Below are 15754 nucleotides of genomic sequence, written 5' to 3'. Positions count from 1 at the left end.
TGATGCAGTCAGGGCATTACAGCTCTGACTGCACTCCCCTGTCCACGCTACTGCAGTACCGTGAGACTGCCATCTAGTGGTTGAAAAACTGCACCTCTTCTTTCCTGGGAGCTAGAAGTTTGGGATTTTTCATTATAGTTTTGTTTTATTTCGTTGTGACTTTTTGTTTGTCGAATTCCGTTAGTTTTAATTAGTGTTGAGTTTGTTTGTTAGTTTTTTTAGTTAAATATTTCTTTTAGTTATTTTTTTTTTAGCATAAGTGCAGCCAGGAGGAGTACGGTAATTTGCCGATATCTGATGTAAACTGCTTGTGTGTGTGTGTGTGTGTGCGGGGGAATCAATATCACATAAGTTATAAAGACAAATGAACAGATTCATAAATACAAAAACAAAGGATATTATATCGATAATTTTAGTATGTTTTAGTTTCATAAATGTGCGATAGTCCAGTTAATGGTAGTTTCCTCCCATTAACTATCATTTTTATTTATTTCATTTAGCAAAAATGTTTTCTTAATTTCAGGTTTTGTTATTTTGTTGGGTTTTTGGCAAGTTTGACAAGCCAAATAATTCTGACCACTGGTATAATCTGTGCTTTGAACCCAGAACAGCATGGAAAGCTCTGCAGAGATTCACTGCCTCAGATAATGTCAGAGGTCATGATTCAAGAGAGACTGGGGGGAAAACAGCCTGTCTATGGGACAGTTCCAGGACCAGAACCACTGCTGACCCAAAATGTCACAAAGGCCCATCTCATATTCACCAAAAGACATCTTGACGATCCTCAAGATGTTTGAAGGAACTATTCTGTGTATTGATGAGAAAAAACTGGACTGTTCTGGAGCGATTGGGTCCTGTTACACCTGGAGTAAAACTAACCTGAGTCTGAGAAAGAGCATCATCCCTGCGGTCATATACGGCGATGGTGGAGTGGTAGTTTGGTAGTCTGGGTGTAATTGACGGAACCATGAATTCTCCTCTCTGGGAGAAAATCCTGAAGAACATCCAGCCATCAGCTGGGTTGTGCAGCAGAAGAAAGTTTCAAAGTCCACACAAAAGTTCTCCTGTGAATAGAAGAACCAAAGTGAAGGTTTCAGATTGGTCCAGTCAAAGTACAGAGTTAAATCTAACTGCTGCAGGAATCCTTGGTGGTGAATCCAATGAATTCAGCATATAGCGTGGGCTGGAAAATACTCATCTGTAAGAGGACAACCAAAATGATGCATATTTTTGTGCATTAAAATGTAAGAGAAAACATCTGGAAACAGATTCTCTATAATGCCAAAGTAAACCTACTTTCACATCCCACCCTTAAAACATTTGGTTGAATATTTTGTTGACCTTTAAGCATCAACTCTTCTGGAAATGTGTTCCATAAGGTTCAGGAAGGCGAATGGGCTCATTTGTGAGGTCAGACACTGATGTTGGATGAGTCACTCATTTATTCCAAAGGTCTTCTATTGGATGAAGGTCAGGACTTAAATTCTTCTGCTTTGAAATAAATATTACATGAGTAAATGTTTTAGTGTGAATAAATAAAGAAATTTGTGAACAAAACCAAAATCCAAAGTTTCTTTTCACCATTCTTTTATTGGTCGTTTACATACATGGATCATACAACATCATATTATACATCATATATTATACGTATATAGCGCTGCGAAGATCCACAGTGCTATGTATGAAAAGTAAAAGGATGGAAAACCACAGTTAAGAAAATAGAATCACAGAGTTATCAACAAGTTAGCCTGGAGGTCAAAGTTCAAACCTACACCTCCTCCCACAGCTGTGACGTTTACTGTCAAATACAATTACAGTACAAAGATCCAGAGATGAATGGGTCTGCAACCGATCACAGAATCGAGGAGGAAGAGCGGTACGGAGAATCCATGCACGCAAAAGCTGCCTTCATGAAATCCCCACTGAACAGAACAGTATCTATTTTTCAGACATTTCTGATGAATAATAAATTCTCTTCAATCCTCATTATAGAAACGTAAACATGATGGCCTTGAACCTCTACATGGTACAGCTTCCATCAAAACGTAGTGCGTAACCCTCTCAGCAGCTGCAGTTTCTGTACGTAGATAAATGAAGTTCTTCATTCTGAAATCTTTTTTTTTTTTTTTTACAGCCAAGCTGTGTTCAACAAACACGAGTTCAGACCAGAGCTTTTCGCTGCTCACATCTCCATGGAAACCATAGGCTCTGCTGAATGCAGCTCTGGTCATTTTAATCTATGGCCGCACTGTCACTTAAGATGGGTAAAGAGGAAAATCACTTGGCAAAACACAAATAAGGCACAAGCACACAAACAGAATTTATTTGAATAAATTCTAAAAAAAAAAACTACAAAAAAACAACTTGTTCCGACTTGGTTTTCTTCTTGTTTTGTAGTAATTTTTTGCGGTTTTCAAAAGTCTATACACCCTGGTGAAATTCAGAGACCGGTATAAATGATTTCTCCACCTTTCACGAGACTTTACTTCTGTTTAGAAATCAGTCAAAAGGGCAATAAGGACATAAAACAGATGAAGAATGGAACTTTAGCCAGGGCGTGTGGACTTTTGAGGAAAACAGCACTTTTAAAAGACGTTTCACATCACAGATCAAATAAGAACAAATCCAAAAATCACCATGCTGGAGTTACAACGTGGTCACCTGATTACACACACACCTAACAAATCCATTGAATTAATGACTTCTACACACAGTCAAACACACACACTCCACAACATGAGCATGTCAGTCACCATGGCACCGGTGGAACGGCTGCTGCTTTTTCCTTTTAGCTCCAGTCGAGCAGAAAATTTCCCATCTTTTGGTGTTTTTCAAACATTTTAGGTAACATAGCAACGTCACATCACAAATATTCAAAGGTTGCAGATTATTTTGGTGACATATTCATGACGGGCGATCGGTTCTGTACGACTGTTGGTTAGAATGTATGAAGATTTCACTTTGACACTGAATACTTTGGATGAGCTGCATAATAAACGGATAATAAAAGCTTCAGAGTCCAACACGATGTAAAACAATAAAACCTCAGGTCATAAATAATAATAAAAACCAAAAAAAATTGGAGCAACATGTTGGCAGGTATTGCAGGCGCTTCTGCTTCACACAGCTTAAGTGTTAAGAAATATTAAGTCTTTTAACAGCCCTGATACGTCCCACAACATTTAAACCGTGAGTGGAAGTGCTTGATTTTGCTCTAATAAAAGCTAATCTGCAAATAGTCAGAAGACTAAAATTTTAATTGAAGTTACGGATATGGTGAACAGAAGCCCAAAGGGGAGAGGGGGTACCACGCTGGACACAACTTGAAAGACAATATAGGCTTGAAACTAGATGGTAAAGTTATGAAGAAAATTGTGTTTTGGTGGAAATTTAATCAGGTCAAACATGGTAGGCCAAAAAATAATAATAATTTTAAAAAGACCAGCCAGGATTCTGGATCTCAACGCTCAACTGCAGGCAAGGAGCCGCTGTCTTGAAGGAAGAGGGCAATCCACTAAGGCATATGTGGAGATTTAAAACCGTATGCACTTAGTTAAAAAACAAAAACAACAAAAGAAACATTGTACAACTTGGATGAACTCCATTGGTGGCACACAGCATGAAACGAGTTATAAGGCAACCCAAACACATGGAATAAAAACACTAACGACATACTGTACATCCGTACAGCATTATGTAATTAACGTGCTGAATATGCTACGTGAAGAAAAACGTGTAGAAAGTATTGCTTACAGTAGGACTGAAGGTGATCCTCTGTGGCAGCTGGAATGAGAAGCAGTTACTGTCATGTACCTAAAAAAAAAAAAAAAAAAAAAAAAGTGCTTCTATTAGTAATAAAAGTCTAAAAAGAAAGGTCGACACCATCCAATCATGTCTGGTCTTTAGGGGGCGATGAGGGTGAGCTGTACTTTCCCTACTCACAGCCTGAAGTTTACCAACTTGGCGCTGGAAGACTATAAAAACCAAGAGAGTATTACCAACAATAAAAGATCACTTAAGCCAACTGTATAAGGAAATATGACAGTAACGTGGGACTAACCTGTGTATTGCTATGGAAACAAAACATCTCTACTACATGAAGATGATAATAAATTTGCGTCCTACTAGGAAACAGGAAGTTTCTCCACCACCTAATACTGCTGACTGAAGCGGTCACCGAGCCACAAAACGACATGATGTCAGGCTGGGAAGAAGGTCTAGAAATCCAAGGGTAGAATTAGTTAAATGTTTTTGGTCTAGTCCACACTCTACTCCAGCGGCCGGGTTTGGTATCTGCAAGAAATGACACCGAAGCCGCCCGACGGCTCCCTTTGACCACAGCACTCCGAAGATTGTCGACACAATTTCAGTACCAAGTTCACAATTATTTAGGTAAACCTGAGTCCGTCGCAGACACACAAACTTCCACCTCCGTTGTGACGGTCTCTCCTGACTTCAGCTAAGAAATCACTCTCCTACAGGACATTTGGTCATGCTTGTGAGGCAGTTTTTTTGGCACCAATCAAGAAAGGGGAGCAAGAAACCGGACATTACCTTAGAGAGAGCAAATAAATGCATGGTTTTTGTTCCATATTTTTGTTACCAAGATAATTCTTTGCAGTCTCACTCATTCATGCCTGACTCACATGGACACAGGAATGCAGCCTACAGGCGGGGTAATCAACAGGACAATGCTAGTGGACGAGTCGGAGAGAAGAAACAACATGCGATTGGTCCACGGTTTGTGGTGTTGGTACAGGAGGTCCTTCCTAATTGGTGGCGCTCATGTTTAAATGCTGCAGAGAAGGGAGGTCTCCATGGCAACACAGGCTGCATGGAAGACCTCAAGAAGAAGAAGAAGAAGGGGGAGGGGGAATTAGGTGAAAACCAGATGCTGCTGGTCCAGCAGGGTTCTGGTGAAGTTGTTGATTGGCCCAATAGCACTGAGCGACATGGCATTGTCCCGCCCCCACAGCAGGTTTGGGCCAAACACCACAGCCAGGTTGCTGTTGGTCATCTTATTCACTTCACTGTTGGCTGACACCTGGAAAAAGAAACGCACGTTAGTGGGAGCCGGTGGACTGAAGTGGAACTGTTCTCAAGAGTGTGTTGTTGTACCCGAGCCAGGAATGTGATGAGGTACCGCAGTGAGGCGTAGTTCTCCTCTGGAAGAGACTCCACCAAAGTTTTCATTACTTCTGCCTGATTATCACTGGACACAGCTGAACAAACCAAAGAAACCGTCAAACTCATTGGAAGTGTCCAGCAAATCTGTCTAACCAGTTATTCCTTAAACATTACAACTGGTTGCTGCAACCCTTTGGGAGTAAAGAGTAAAGAGCAAAATTAGTAAGAAAAGCTGGATTTTGAGCCGTTTCCACAAAAAGCAATAAAGTCCTGAAAACATTTTAGACTGAAAATAAGCTTCTGGGATTCCTGCTAGTCTGTCGCCCTCCAGAGAATGAGGGATTAGATTGATTTATCCTCATTCTAACAACAATTCTTGAACTTACATGTGAAGTTGACAATGTCATTGTAGAGCTGGTAGGTCAGCAGAGGCTCAGGAAGCTCTCGAAGAAACGTCTTTAGTATGACAGCGGCCAGGTGAACGTCCTCCATGTCTCTGAAGTTCACTGTGGCTCCTAAATCACAGTCCGAAGACGACAATCAATACAAATTCTCAACATTAAAAAGTGATCTACAACATCATACCTACAGCCGCAGATTACTGCTTGTCAGTAGATCTTGGTTCGATCAAAGTTTTCTGGCAAATTTCTGATCTCTGATTTTTGTAATGCTCAGATGTCCAGATACCAGTTTTAGCTGATTCTGATTTCTGTTTAAGAACTATAAAATAACTGAATATTAGAAACAAATTCTTGGATGTTTGAACTTGTCTTTAGAATCTTTTATCAGGGTTTAACGCAGCCATTTTGGAATAGCTTAACCCCAAAAGATGTGGAGTTATTAATGTGTTTCCAACCAGTTGGCCCCTAATCAGAGCTAAAAATCAGCTGATTTCTCAGTTCACTCCAGCTTTAAAAGACATGGCTGAGGAGTGGGGTGGTTCACTTAAAGTTGGCCACCAAGACCTGCCACTCGTACCAGAGTTGTACTTGAGTTGGACCTCCTTCACCAGAGTCACATTGGCGGACCGCCTGAAGATCCCCTCAATATCCAAACCTGACAGGAACAGAGCAGAGAACAGGAAGCAAAGGTTTTCAATGTCTGTTTTACAGACCAACAACCATCGGCTGCCTGTTCAGACAGCAGCATTGTCTGTTCCACCACATGAGACACGCAGCACTCCATTTCTTGCGTTACCTTGTTCTGACAGGAAGCTAATCGTGTCTCTCATCACTACAGGAACTAGATGGTTATCTGGATCCTTCTGTCTCAGCCTAGAACACAGAACAAAAAAAAAGTCAGCCATGAACAAAACCAAAAAACATTCAGAGAGATTCTGTGTTGTGAACTTACATGACTAGTGAAACCCCAAACAGCTGCTCGGGCAGTGGGGGGCTATGAGGAGGAGACATGGAGGGCAGCGAGCTGGGCTTCAGAGATGCTCTCAGTTTGTTGTCATACCTGATCCAGATCAGATGTAAACATGCTCAGTTTGGGATGAAGAACCAGATTCAAATGTCTGCAGAGGGTTCTAATGCCAGTCAGTTCTTACTCTCTGACACGGGTTGGGATGACCAGCTGGTCACACTTGACCACGTCCTCCAGCTCACTCAGGTAGCTCACGTAGTTAATCTTCCTGCCAAACTTAAAACTACAACCAGGACAGAGAGGGACACCATATTCACTCACTGGTCAACGCATGAAAAGTGATTCATATACAGAGCAGAGCTGCATTAAACTGTCTGGATAAGTGTGGAAACCTTTAAGCTAAAATTCATTCCGGCTTTTAGCCTCCCAATTTTTAGTAAGACCAAGCACTGGCTTATATACTTTGAATTCAAAACACTAGAACAAGGCGCATCATAGCAACAAAGCTTCTCACCAGCAGAGGGCAGTACACAAACTTTCTCTAAAATATTGACCATATGACAACTTGGTGATATCATTTATCATTTTACAAATTTCTACGTTCTCATCACTTTGGTTATCACGCTATTTTTCTTCTTAAGTCCCAGTTTTAAATCTTTCCCTACAAATCCAACCTGATGATTGGTTTGAAGAGGATCAGCAGAGTCTTGATGAACATGGTGGGATGGACGATGTACAGAGCCTTGATGTTCTTCTTATACCTGAAAACACAACCAGCAGATTTAAACTCAGTATTCTGTCTCAGTAGGTGGACCTGACTTTATTTGTCACCAAGTCTTTCTCACTTTTTACTGAGGAACTTGTTTCTAAACACACAGTCATAAAGAGAACCAGGGTTAGCAGGATGCAACCAAAGGATTGTCTCAGTTTGTTGTTGGGGTTTTATTGTTTAGATTTAGGAGCTCTGGATCTACAGATGAGCTTCTCAGTACATTAGATTCATTTTAATATATAAAATATGGCAGCTCACCATCAAGTAATGGCAGATAGATTTGTAATTACAAATCTTTTCCATCTTCTTTATTTTCTCCATGCTTATAAAGGCCTGAAAAACCCTGAACTCAAACTGAAGGCTGTTCCAGAATGTTGGAAGCCGACTAGATGTTTTCTGGTGATTGTGTGTAAGACCTTCCTGTGAACCTCTGCAGGGATTCCTTTAAGCTAGTGAACCTACTTCCGGTCGAACTCCTTGTATGCTTCTCGAAGCCAGCCGAATGAAGGCTTGTTTTCACTGGTCAGCCCATGATGGAAGTAGATCAGTGTGTAGTCGCTCTCTACGTACTGATCCAGAGTGGCTTTAAGGTACCTGGAGGTGAGAAACCACTTCGGCATCAATCAGGGAGACAATCAATAGAATTTTATTCAGTAGGGCTCTGATTCAGCCATCTTAGTTTCAAGGGTAAAATGAAACCAGTAATATTCAGTGAAGACTGGACAGAAAAACCAAACCAATCAGATCTGTCTCAGCCAATGATGTCCACACTGGACATAGAAATAGATGGATGGACAGATGAATGCAATTCTTAGATAATTTGATGTGGAAAGTATAGAGATACGTTTCCATACCTTGAAACATTTGAATTAAATTCCAGACTGAAACATTTCTGGTAAGTTTCAACCTGGTAGTAAAAATGGACGCATCATTAAACGGCGTTGATGTGCAGGGTTACTTACATCAGCAGCTTCTGATGGTCGAGCTGATGCTGCGGCGGCAACCTGCAGGCGCTGAACACTATCACCTTCCTGCCAAAGTTGTCATCGCCTACACACCCAGATCAAACAGCATCAATATTACACACACTTTACTGTAGCAGAAACAAACAAGCAGAAGTTTAATATTAAAGAGCCTACCTGCAACCTCAATGATCTGATGCCTGGCTATGTCGTAGAACGGATGGTCCCAGGGCAGGTGGGGAGAGCCGGGGTCGAAGCCCTGGGAATTCTCCGTCTCTGAAACACATGGAGCCACACGTTAATACAGCTGAGAGATAAAACACCACCAGAGGAGAAAAACCAGGACGTCTGTCTCACCTGATTTGCTAAGTGAGGACTCATCAGGCGGCCACTGCTGGTCCTCTAGGGTGGAGAGCTTCAGCTGTCCTAACTGTGCAGTTGCAGGGTCGTCACCCAGATCTACCAGCAGCTCAGAAGACATCCCACACACAGGATGGGACAGCGATGTCTGGGAAACCTTCACACAGTCTGGAAGACACAGAGATGCCTCAGATCCGTAGCAACATGCTAAGGATCTGAATGCCCTTCAGCTGATGATGATGATAGTATCAGACTCATGGGATTACAACACAAAATAAACATTAGTTTTTGTTTAGCACTTTTGCTAAGTTTGAGAAAAAAAAACTTAGCTTCCTGAGTTCATTTTTCAGCATAAATACTAAAGCGCCAATTTACTTGGTAGTTTTGTAAACTTCCCGTTGAATAAAGTTTGACATCTGTGTTCCAGTTTTAACGCAGCAGGTCCATTAATTTTCTTCTTCTTTTTTTTAATCCCCCAGTAACTTTACTTCAACCAGGAAACATACAGAAACAAAAAATAAAACAAAACACAGAACAAAACAAACATAAATGCAATGTCTACGGGCATTGTACAGCACATCAATTATAATGTCAAAATTAAATTGGTGTTCGAGGGTTTAAGTTGTTCAAAGCAAATATAGTGTGAATTGAGGTTAGCAATTTAGCGCTAGCTAAACCAATATTTATGAGTAGCACAATAGCTTTCACTAAATATAGTGACATATAGTGCGTTAGCATTAGCAAAACTAATGTTTATAATTAGCTTCTGCTAAATATCAGGACTGTATAGCACTTTAGGGCTAGCTGAACCAAAACTTATGATTCATGTCATCGCTTCGGTTTCCGCTAAACACTGTGACAAAGTAGCACTTTAGTGTTAGTGCTGTTTATGATTAGCACATTAGCATAAGCTTCTATTAAATAGTGATGATATAGCACATTAGTGCTAGCCAAACTAATCTTTATGATTAGCACTTTAGTATAAACTTGCATTAAATATAGCACTTTATTGTCAGCATACCCAACTTTTTAGTCAGCGATGCACACCAATGGTCAAGTTAGGGAAAACATACATTTTATAAAATGACAAAACACAAAAAATGAGGAATATATAATATTCTGCCCAATAACCATAGAAGAAATTCTATGCTATGCTAGTGTAAATAGGTCAACTGCAGATTTTAGTGACTCAAATGCTCACTGAAAGTGATGGGAAAACTTGAAAAGGGAGGGGGGGGGAACATAACATGTCACTAACATGACATGATCACTTTGTCCAAAAACAAGGTGAAAATTGTTTATTGTTGTCAACTTTTTAGGCTAAAACTTCATTTGATGAATAGTATGGTCACTGCTGAGGCTCAGTCCATGACTGTGTCCTGGTAGAGAACCCACAGCAGGAGACAGGAAGTATGTATCAGCTGCGTTCACAGAAAATCTGCTAATGAGGCTGATTTTCAGTTCCTTCGCTGTAGTTACTGGGAAACGACGACAGAATGATATTAATATTAGTTTCTCTCAAGCGGTCGCTGAAAGTTCTGCTGTTTATCCTGCTGAAAACTGGGCTTTGTTGCATAACAGCTGGATTATTCAAAATCAAAGAGAAAGCAGAATACCCAGCATATGGAACAGATGCTGGGAGAGAAACTGAACACTGCAGACAATGTCGCGGAAAGAAGGAGCAGCAGATCCGAATCGACTGAGCAGGATGTTCTAACATTCCGATGCTCCCATGTCTATGGGCGTGGCACCCACTCAGGCCTGGATGCAGAGAGATTGCAAAGTCATCAAAGGCACCGTAAGATCCATCTGCAAAAGCATCAGACATGCCATCTCCTGGGTGATGCCAGTAGTCCAGATTAAGTTTGGCAACATTGAAGGTGGGGGGGACGTTCGAAACATCTGCTAATACGTCCAGATTCAGCTATCCAAGCAAGTTCAATCTGAATAGAGATGGAAAGAAGACATTAAAAAGCCTGATACCCCACAGCTATTTCTGGCTACAGTTCATAAGAAAGCTCTGTCCAATCAGCAACAGGATGAACACCTTTAACCTTCATGGAAGCTGAACAAGGAGAACCTGAACCCGACGGTGCAGCATAGAGGTGGCTGTGTCATGGTGGTCAGGATGACCACAATCCTAGAATCTGTCATCTATGTGATGGGGCTTCTTCTCTATCCTTGAGTCGCATTATGGAAAATACATTAACTGTGCATTAATGCTTTATTGTGTTGCATTTGTGTGGCGAATGGAGACAAGGTTGGAAGTACCATCAGGTGTCGATAGTGTTCGGTGAAACGCCAGGAACGGCAGAATTTTGACTGCTGGGCCAGGATTGACACAGATCCAGCCGTTGGAACATGGCTGAACAACTGCACTGTGCTTCCTCCTCTCTGACGGCCACAGCATGCAGCCAGAGAAGAGCCTGGAGCAGCTCCAGCTACCGCCAGTGAACCTGAAACTGCTGCATGCTGGATCTGCATCCAAATAATGGGAGCATCTCCCGCCTTCTTCCCTCAGATTAGCTCTGTCCCCGCGCCACACTCTCATCTCCCAACCCCCACATGTTCTTCCTTTATTCTCGCACATACATACACACACCCTGCTGTTTGATGTTATGCTGGCTGACAGCATGTTGCTTTAAATAAACATTGCTAGAAACCAACAGCCAGTCAGCTGATTGCTGCTGACTAAACACACTCACCCACACAGTGAAATGCAGCTGTTTGCACACATTCTGCTCCTGAGTGAAGAACGGAGAAACCGTAAAGGCCGACGAGGTCTTGGAGGTTGAGTGACGCCGATGGCAGCAGGTTCCTCTTTTCGTTGCGAGCGTGCTCACACATCGGGTCGCTGCAGGGGCTGCGAGCGCATTCCCACATGACTCAGCTGTGCAGTTTGCGTTCAGAGGTGAAACAGGTGAAGTCCAGCTGGTTCTGGTGGGCCGGAACCATTTTATCTCTTTGTTACTTATCAGGTTGCTACACACTTTACTCTTTCTGGTCAGAACTTCACACACAAAGGCTGCAGTGTTATTAAAAGAGGTGGAGTTTTAGCTGGTGCCATCATAAAAAGCCTTTGAAACCCTGGGATGGATGGAGGAATGTTACTGGCTCAAAGAAAAATTTGAGTTGTTTCCACCCATCGTTAAATCTTGTTGTCCAGGAGGCATCCTGACCAGATACCCGAGCCACCTCAACTGGCTCCTCTCGAAGTGAAGGAGCAGCGGCTCTACTCTGAGTCCCTCCCGGATGACCGAGCTTCTCACCCTTAAGAGTGAGACCCCCCTGTAATTGGAGCACACCCTCCGGTCCCCCCTTTTTGAACAGGGGGACCACCACCCCAGTCTGCCAATCCAGGGGAACTGCCCCCGATGTCCATGCAATGTTGCAGAGTCGCGTCAGCCAACACAACCCTGCAACTTCCAGAGCCTTAAGGAACTCCGGGCGAATCTCATCCACCCCCGGGGCCCTGCCACAAGGAGCTTTTTAACCACCTCGGCGACCTTTATTGTTCGGAATAGTCAAAAATTCTGACACCCTAGATAAACTGGAAATTGCACTTTGACATTTTTCCCTTTTTTTTTTTTCTTTTTACACAATTGTTTCCATAAGCGCGTAAATATCTTCAAAACTATAATTAAATGCAAATACTGTGTCCAGTTAAGCAGTACAACTGCAGTACTTAATGGTAATGGTCATTTTTATATTAGGGGCAGCATTTATGTCTGCTGGGCTCTATGACATACAGTCACGTTAGCGTTGTTTGGAGGTATTTTGCCTGTGAGGCAAAAGAACAGGATGTCATGCAAGCTGTGCTACAGATCCGTGGCTCAAGGTCGAGTCGCTCTACAAACTCGGTCAAGCATCTTACAAACACACAGTCTAATGTTTAAGAGGAATTTAGAAAGTTCATAGTTCCGTTTCTACAGCAAAGTGTTAAACATTCATTTTTGCAACTTCCTCACAGCTGCAAATTATTCCTCTGTTCTGTAGTAAACTAATCGGAGGAGGCTAAAAATAAATCAAGTAATAGTAACCTAAGAAAACATTAAAGATGTTCATTAATGTTAGGATTTTTATCTTGAAACTGAAACTGGGAAGCTGTCCAGATCTAATCAGAAACCATGGCAACCTACTCTGCTGTCTGACAATCAGAGAAAATGTAATGAGTAACTCATATCTACATGGGCTACGGCTGTTATATTGTTGGGAACCTAGGTTCCAACTAACTGTTCAACAACTGAATCCACACTTCCTCATGACTATCAACACTTCCACAGGTTTTTATTACACAGATCAGTTTTTGTTTCGACCCAAATGGCTGCCACATCTCCCATTGCGGTTTTGCACTGCGGTGTATCCCACCTGTTCGCTGATTTCTCCAAATAATTTTTCTCAAACTTATTTGGGAAAAAAATGAGCCTTTTCTGAAATACCTAGCCGCAATGCTACCTGATACAAGAACGGCTGGCATCTGCAAAGCAGCCAATCCAGAAGCGCCATTAATTGTCTTTGGCCCAAGAATGGAGATGAGGAAGACTGTAGATAGTAGCATCTAAAACAATTTATAATGTGCATAATAATACATATTAAGGTATATTTGGACAGGCAGGTATAAGCCCTTGGTGAGGGGTGTCTCGAGAACCCCCTCTGTCTTTATTTTACCACCAGTACCAGACATAGCATTGAGTCTTTGTCAACCCATAACTTTGGGCTACAAGCAAGAAAAGATTATCTAATTCTAGACTTGATAGAGTGCACTGACCAGACTATAAGGAACACAAACATTCTGACAGGCCGGAATAGGAAAGCATGATCTGTGGTTGACCAAGCCATCAGTCGTCTGCAACACAAAAGAAGAGCAGGGTCCAGACAGAAAGAACTGGTCTAGAAATGGAAGAAGAACCTCAGTTCTGGTCCAAGAATAACCAGAAGGAGAGGAACGAGATGGTGATGACAGAAGTGATGAGGATGGAGGAAGAAAGCCACAAGGTCAAGAATATATATCATAGAACACTGGACAACCTTGGAGGGAGCAGACCTCTGGAAGGTCAACAAAATCCAGTTTGCGATTATAGTTTGCGATTTTTTGCTGTGGAGTCGTGGTTCTTGTTGCTGCATCTTCTGCTGTTCCACTGAGACCTTTATTGTTCCATTGTGGATTTTGTTGTTAACAAAACTTTTGCGTTTTGCTAACAGTTCTAGGACGATGTAAATTTTCACTTTTACACAATGCAAGTGGTGTTGCAAAATCTTTAAACAATTATGGGGCGTTATTGATCCATCTCTGCTTTGACCACTGCTGAGTGGTTATAGATCTAGAGGTATCTATAGGTAACCAAAACCAACCTTAAAAGGGTACATTAAAATATCATCCGGAAGTTCCTTTGTACAGAAAGCATTCAGATAAAGCTGCAGCACGTCTGAATAGATCAGCGCCAACACATCAGCCATCAAGAGCAGCTGGGCTGTAAAAATGCTAAGTTAGCCACATAAGCTACGAAGCTACAAAGCCAGTATTAGATAATTGACCTTTGTGTCATAAAACCTGTTTTCACACACTGGACGAAATTCAAGGCTAAAGTCACTAGAATGAGTGTAAATACGTCCAGTGTGGCTAAACCTCATCACAACAAACCAACATGTAGAAAAAAATAAAAATAAACAGCCTGCACATAGATACAGGAAGCAGCGGCAGCCGCAAAGCTTGATGAAATATTTCGGATTCAACTTCATTCGGTTTTAATAAAGCGGTTTCTACCGTCAAAGAAGACATAAATTATGATTATTTACCGCGTTATCTCTCGGACGGTCTCTCTGGATTCAGCCGACACGGTCTGAGCTGCCTGACGTCGTCGTTCCTGTCACACATACGACGCTGCGTAAACCGCTCATCCGGTTCGTTTCAAAGTACAGGCAGGAAGTCGTCGTTCCGTCAAGCTGTACCTGTCAAAATAAAATAACTTAACAACAGAGAACTCGCCCCCTTCCAAACTCAAGGACAAGTGCGCCCTCTACTGTTTATTCACACCCTTTTAACAATGTAAGCATTTATTCATATTCCAACAACAAAACTTAATGTATTTTTATAGAATTTTATGAGACACGCTGGACTGCTGGAAAATAAATAATCGAAAGAATCAGCAGTTTACCTATTTTTAACAAATAAATGTTAGGCACAGCCACTCCTGAATATCAGTATTCAAGTCTTGCCACAGATTCTCATTTAGATTTTTGTTAGACCATTTTTCACATAAATATATGTGATCCAAATCATCTCCTTGTATCTGTTGTATCTGGATGCCTTTTGTAATGCTACAGTCAAAATTCACCACAATGGGGTGCTGTGGTGGCAGGGGGGTTAAACACAACCCACAAATGGAGGCCTTAGTCGTCGCTGGTTCAATTCCCAACCTGGTGACCTTTGCCACATGCCTTCCCCCTTCTCTCATTACCCACTTTCCTGTCAGTTCACTATTAAATAAAGGCCAGTAAAGCTAATAAAATCTCCAAAATAAAAATTCACCACAATTAATCGGGGTATCTAAAAGTAATATTTTCACCATATTGTAATTCATTTATACAGTTTCAAAGTAAATATTTAATTAACAAGATGCATATTTAGTTTAGAAACTACATACCTCACCACCACTTAGCTTCAAACTATTTAGGTAGAAGATTATACATTAGCGTAAAACACTAAATAAAGTTAGCACGTTTGTGTTTAGCATGTTAGCTAAACCCTTTTTTTTTTAACTTAGTTGTTTGTCGCCACATTTAGCTTGCTAGTGAAAAGTTGGCATTTATAAATGAAAGAATTACACAGTGAACATATGACAGCTATGATATGAAAGGTGACTCCCCATTTTATTCTCTGTTATTGCTAAAAGTTTGACTGTGTCACTTTACAAACACCTCAAATATGAATTTAATTTAGCTGCTAAAGAGGGTGAATGTAATGCACGCCACACTTTTCAGAGTTACATTTGCTTTAACTTTATAATGTTACACTACTGTATGCTGATTTACGATTTAAAATCCTTATAGATCATAGATGTGACTAAATATAGTAGAGAACACTTTTGCAACTCGCTGTAATGTTTTAACACCTTTATATTTTAAGCCATGAAAGCCGGTTACGGAAACTCCTACAGGACAATCT

General features: G+C 41.3%; 1 protein-coding gene across 3 annotated transcripts; it reads right to left on the bottom strand.

Annotated features, from left to right (window-relative positions):
- Nucleotides 1-1570: 1570 nt before the first annotated feature.
- On the bottom strand, nucleotides 1571-14506 carry arhgap1 (Rho GTPase activating protein 1). 3 transcript variants are annotated; one of them, XM_032555984.1, is made up of 13 exons: nucleotides 14386-14506; nucleotides 8587-8757; nucleotides 8407-8505; nucleotides 8230-8317; nucleotides 7730-7861; nucleotides 7170-7256; nucleotides 6680-6778; nucleotides 6481-6588; nucleotides 6325-6401; nucleotides 6106-6183; nucleotides 5514-5642; nucleotides 5119-5222; nucleotides 1571-5044 (listed from the first exon to the last, which is right to left on the bottom strand). In XM_032555984.1, exons 2-13 carry the CDS (start codon nucleotides 8708-8710, stop codon nucleotides 4877-4879), a joined length of 1293 nt encoding a protein of 430 aa, XP_032411875.1. In that variant the 5' UTR covers nucleotides 8711-8757; nucleotides 14386-14506; the 3' UTR covers nucleotides 1571-4876. The 3 variants fall into 3 exon arrangements, with proteins under 3 accessions (XP_032411875.1, XP_032411876.1, XP_032411874.1); XM_032555985.1 differs by having other exon boundaries at nucleotides 14374-14473; XM_032555983.1 differs by lacking the exon at nucleotides 14386-14506 and adding an exon at nucleotides 11295-11786.
- Between the last annotated feature and the right edge of the window lie 1248 nt (nucleotides 14507-15754).

This window comes from Xiphophorus hellerii, chromosome 24, assembly GCF_003331165.1.
Source record: "Xiphophorus hellerii strain 12219 chromosome 24, Xiphophorus_hellerii-4.1, whole genome shotgun sequence".
Classification (NCBI taxonomy): domain Eukaryota; kingdom Metazoa; phylum Chordata; class Actinopteri; order Cyprinodontiformes; family Poeciliidae; genus Xiphophorus; species Xiphophorus hellerii.
Note: the sequence above shows the minus strand (reverse complement) of the source record. Positions and strands in the feature narration are given on the sequence as shown.

Bases quoted from the DNA above. Each gene is read 5' to 3' on its own strand.
- arhgap1 (XM_032555983.1), bottom strand. From the start codon at position 11,472: ATGTGGGAATGCGCTCGCAGCCCCTGCAGCGACCCGATGTGTGAGCAC. The intron at 6,402-6,480 runs GTAAGTTCACAA...TCTGTGTTCTAG, and splicing joins TTTGGGGTTTCACTAGTCAT to GCTGAGACAGAAGGATCCAG. The intron at 5,223-5,513 runs GTAAGTTCAAGA...TGGTTTGTTCAG, and splicing joins TGACATTGTCAACTTCACAT to CTGTGTCCAGTGATAATCAG.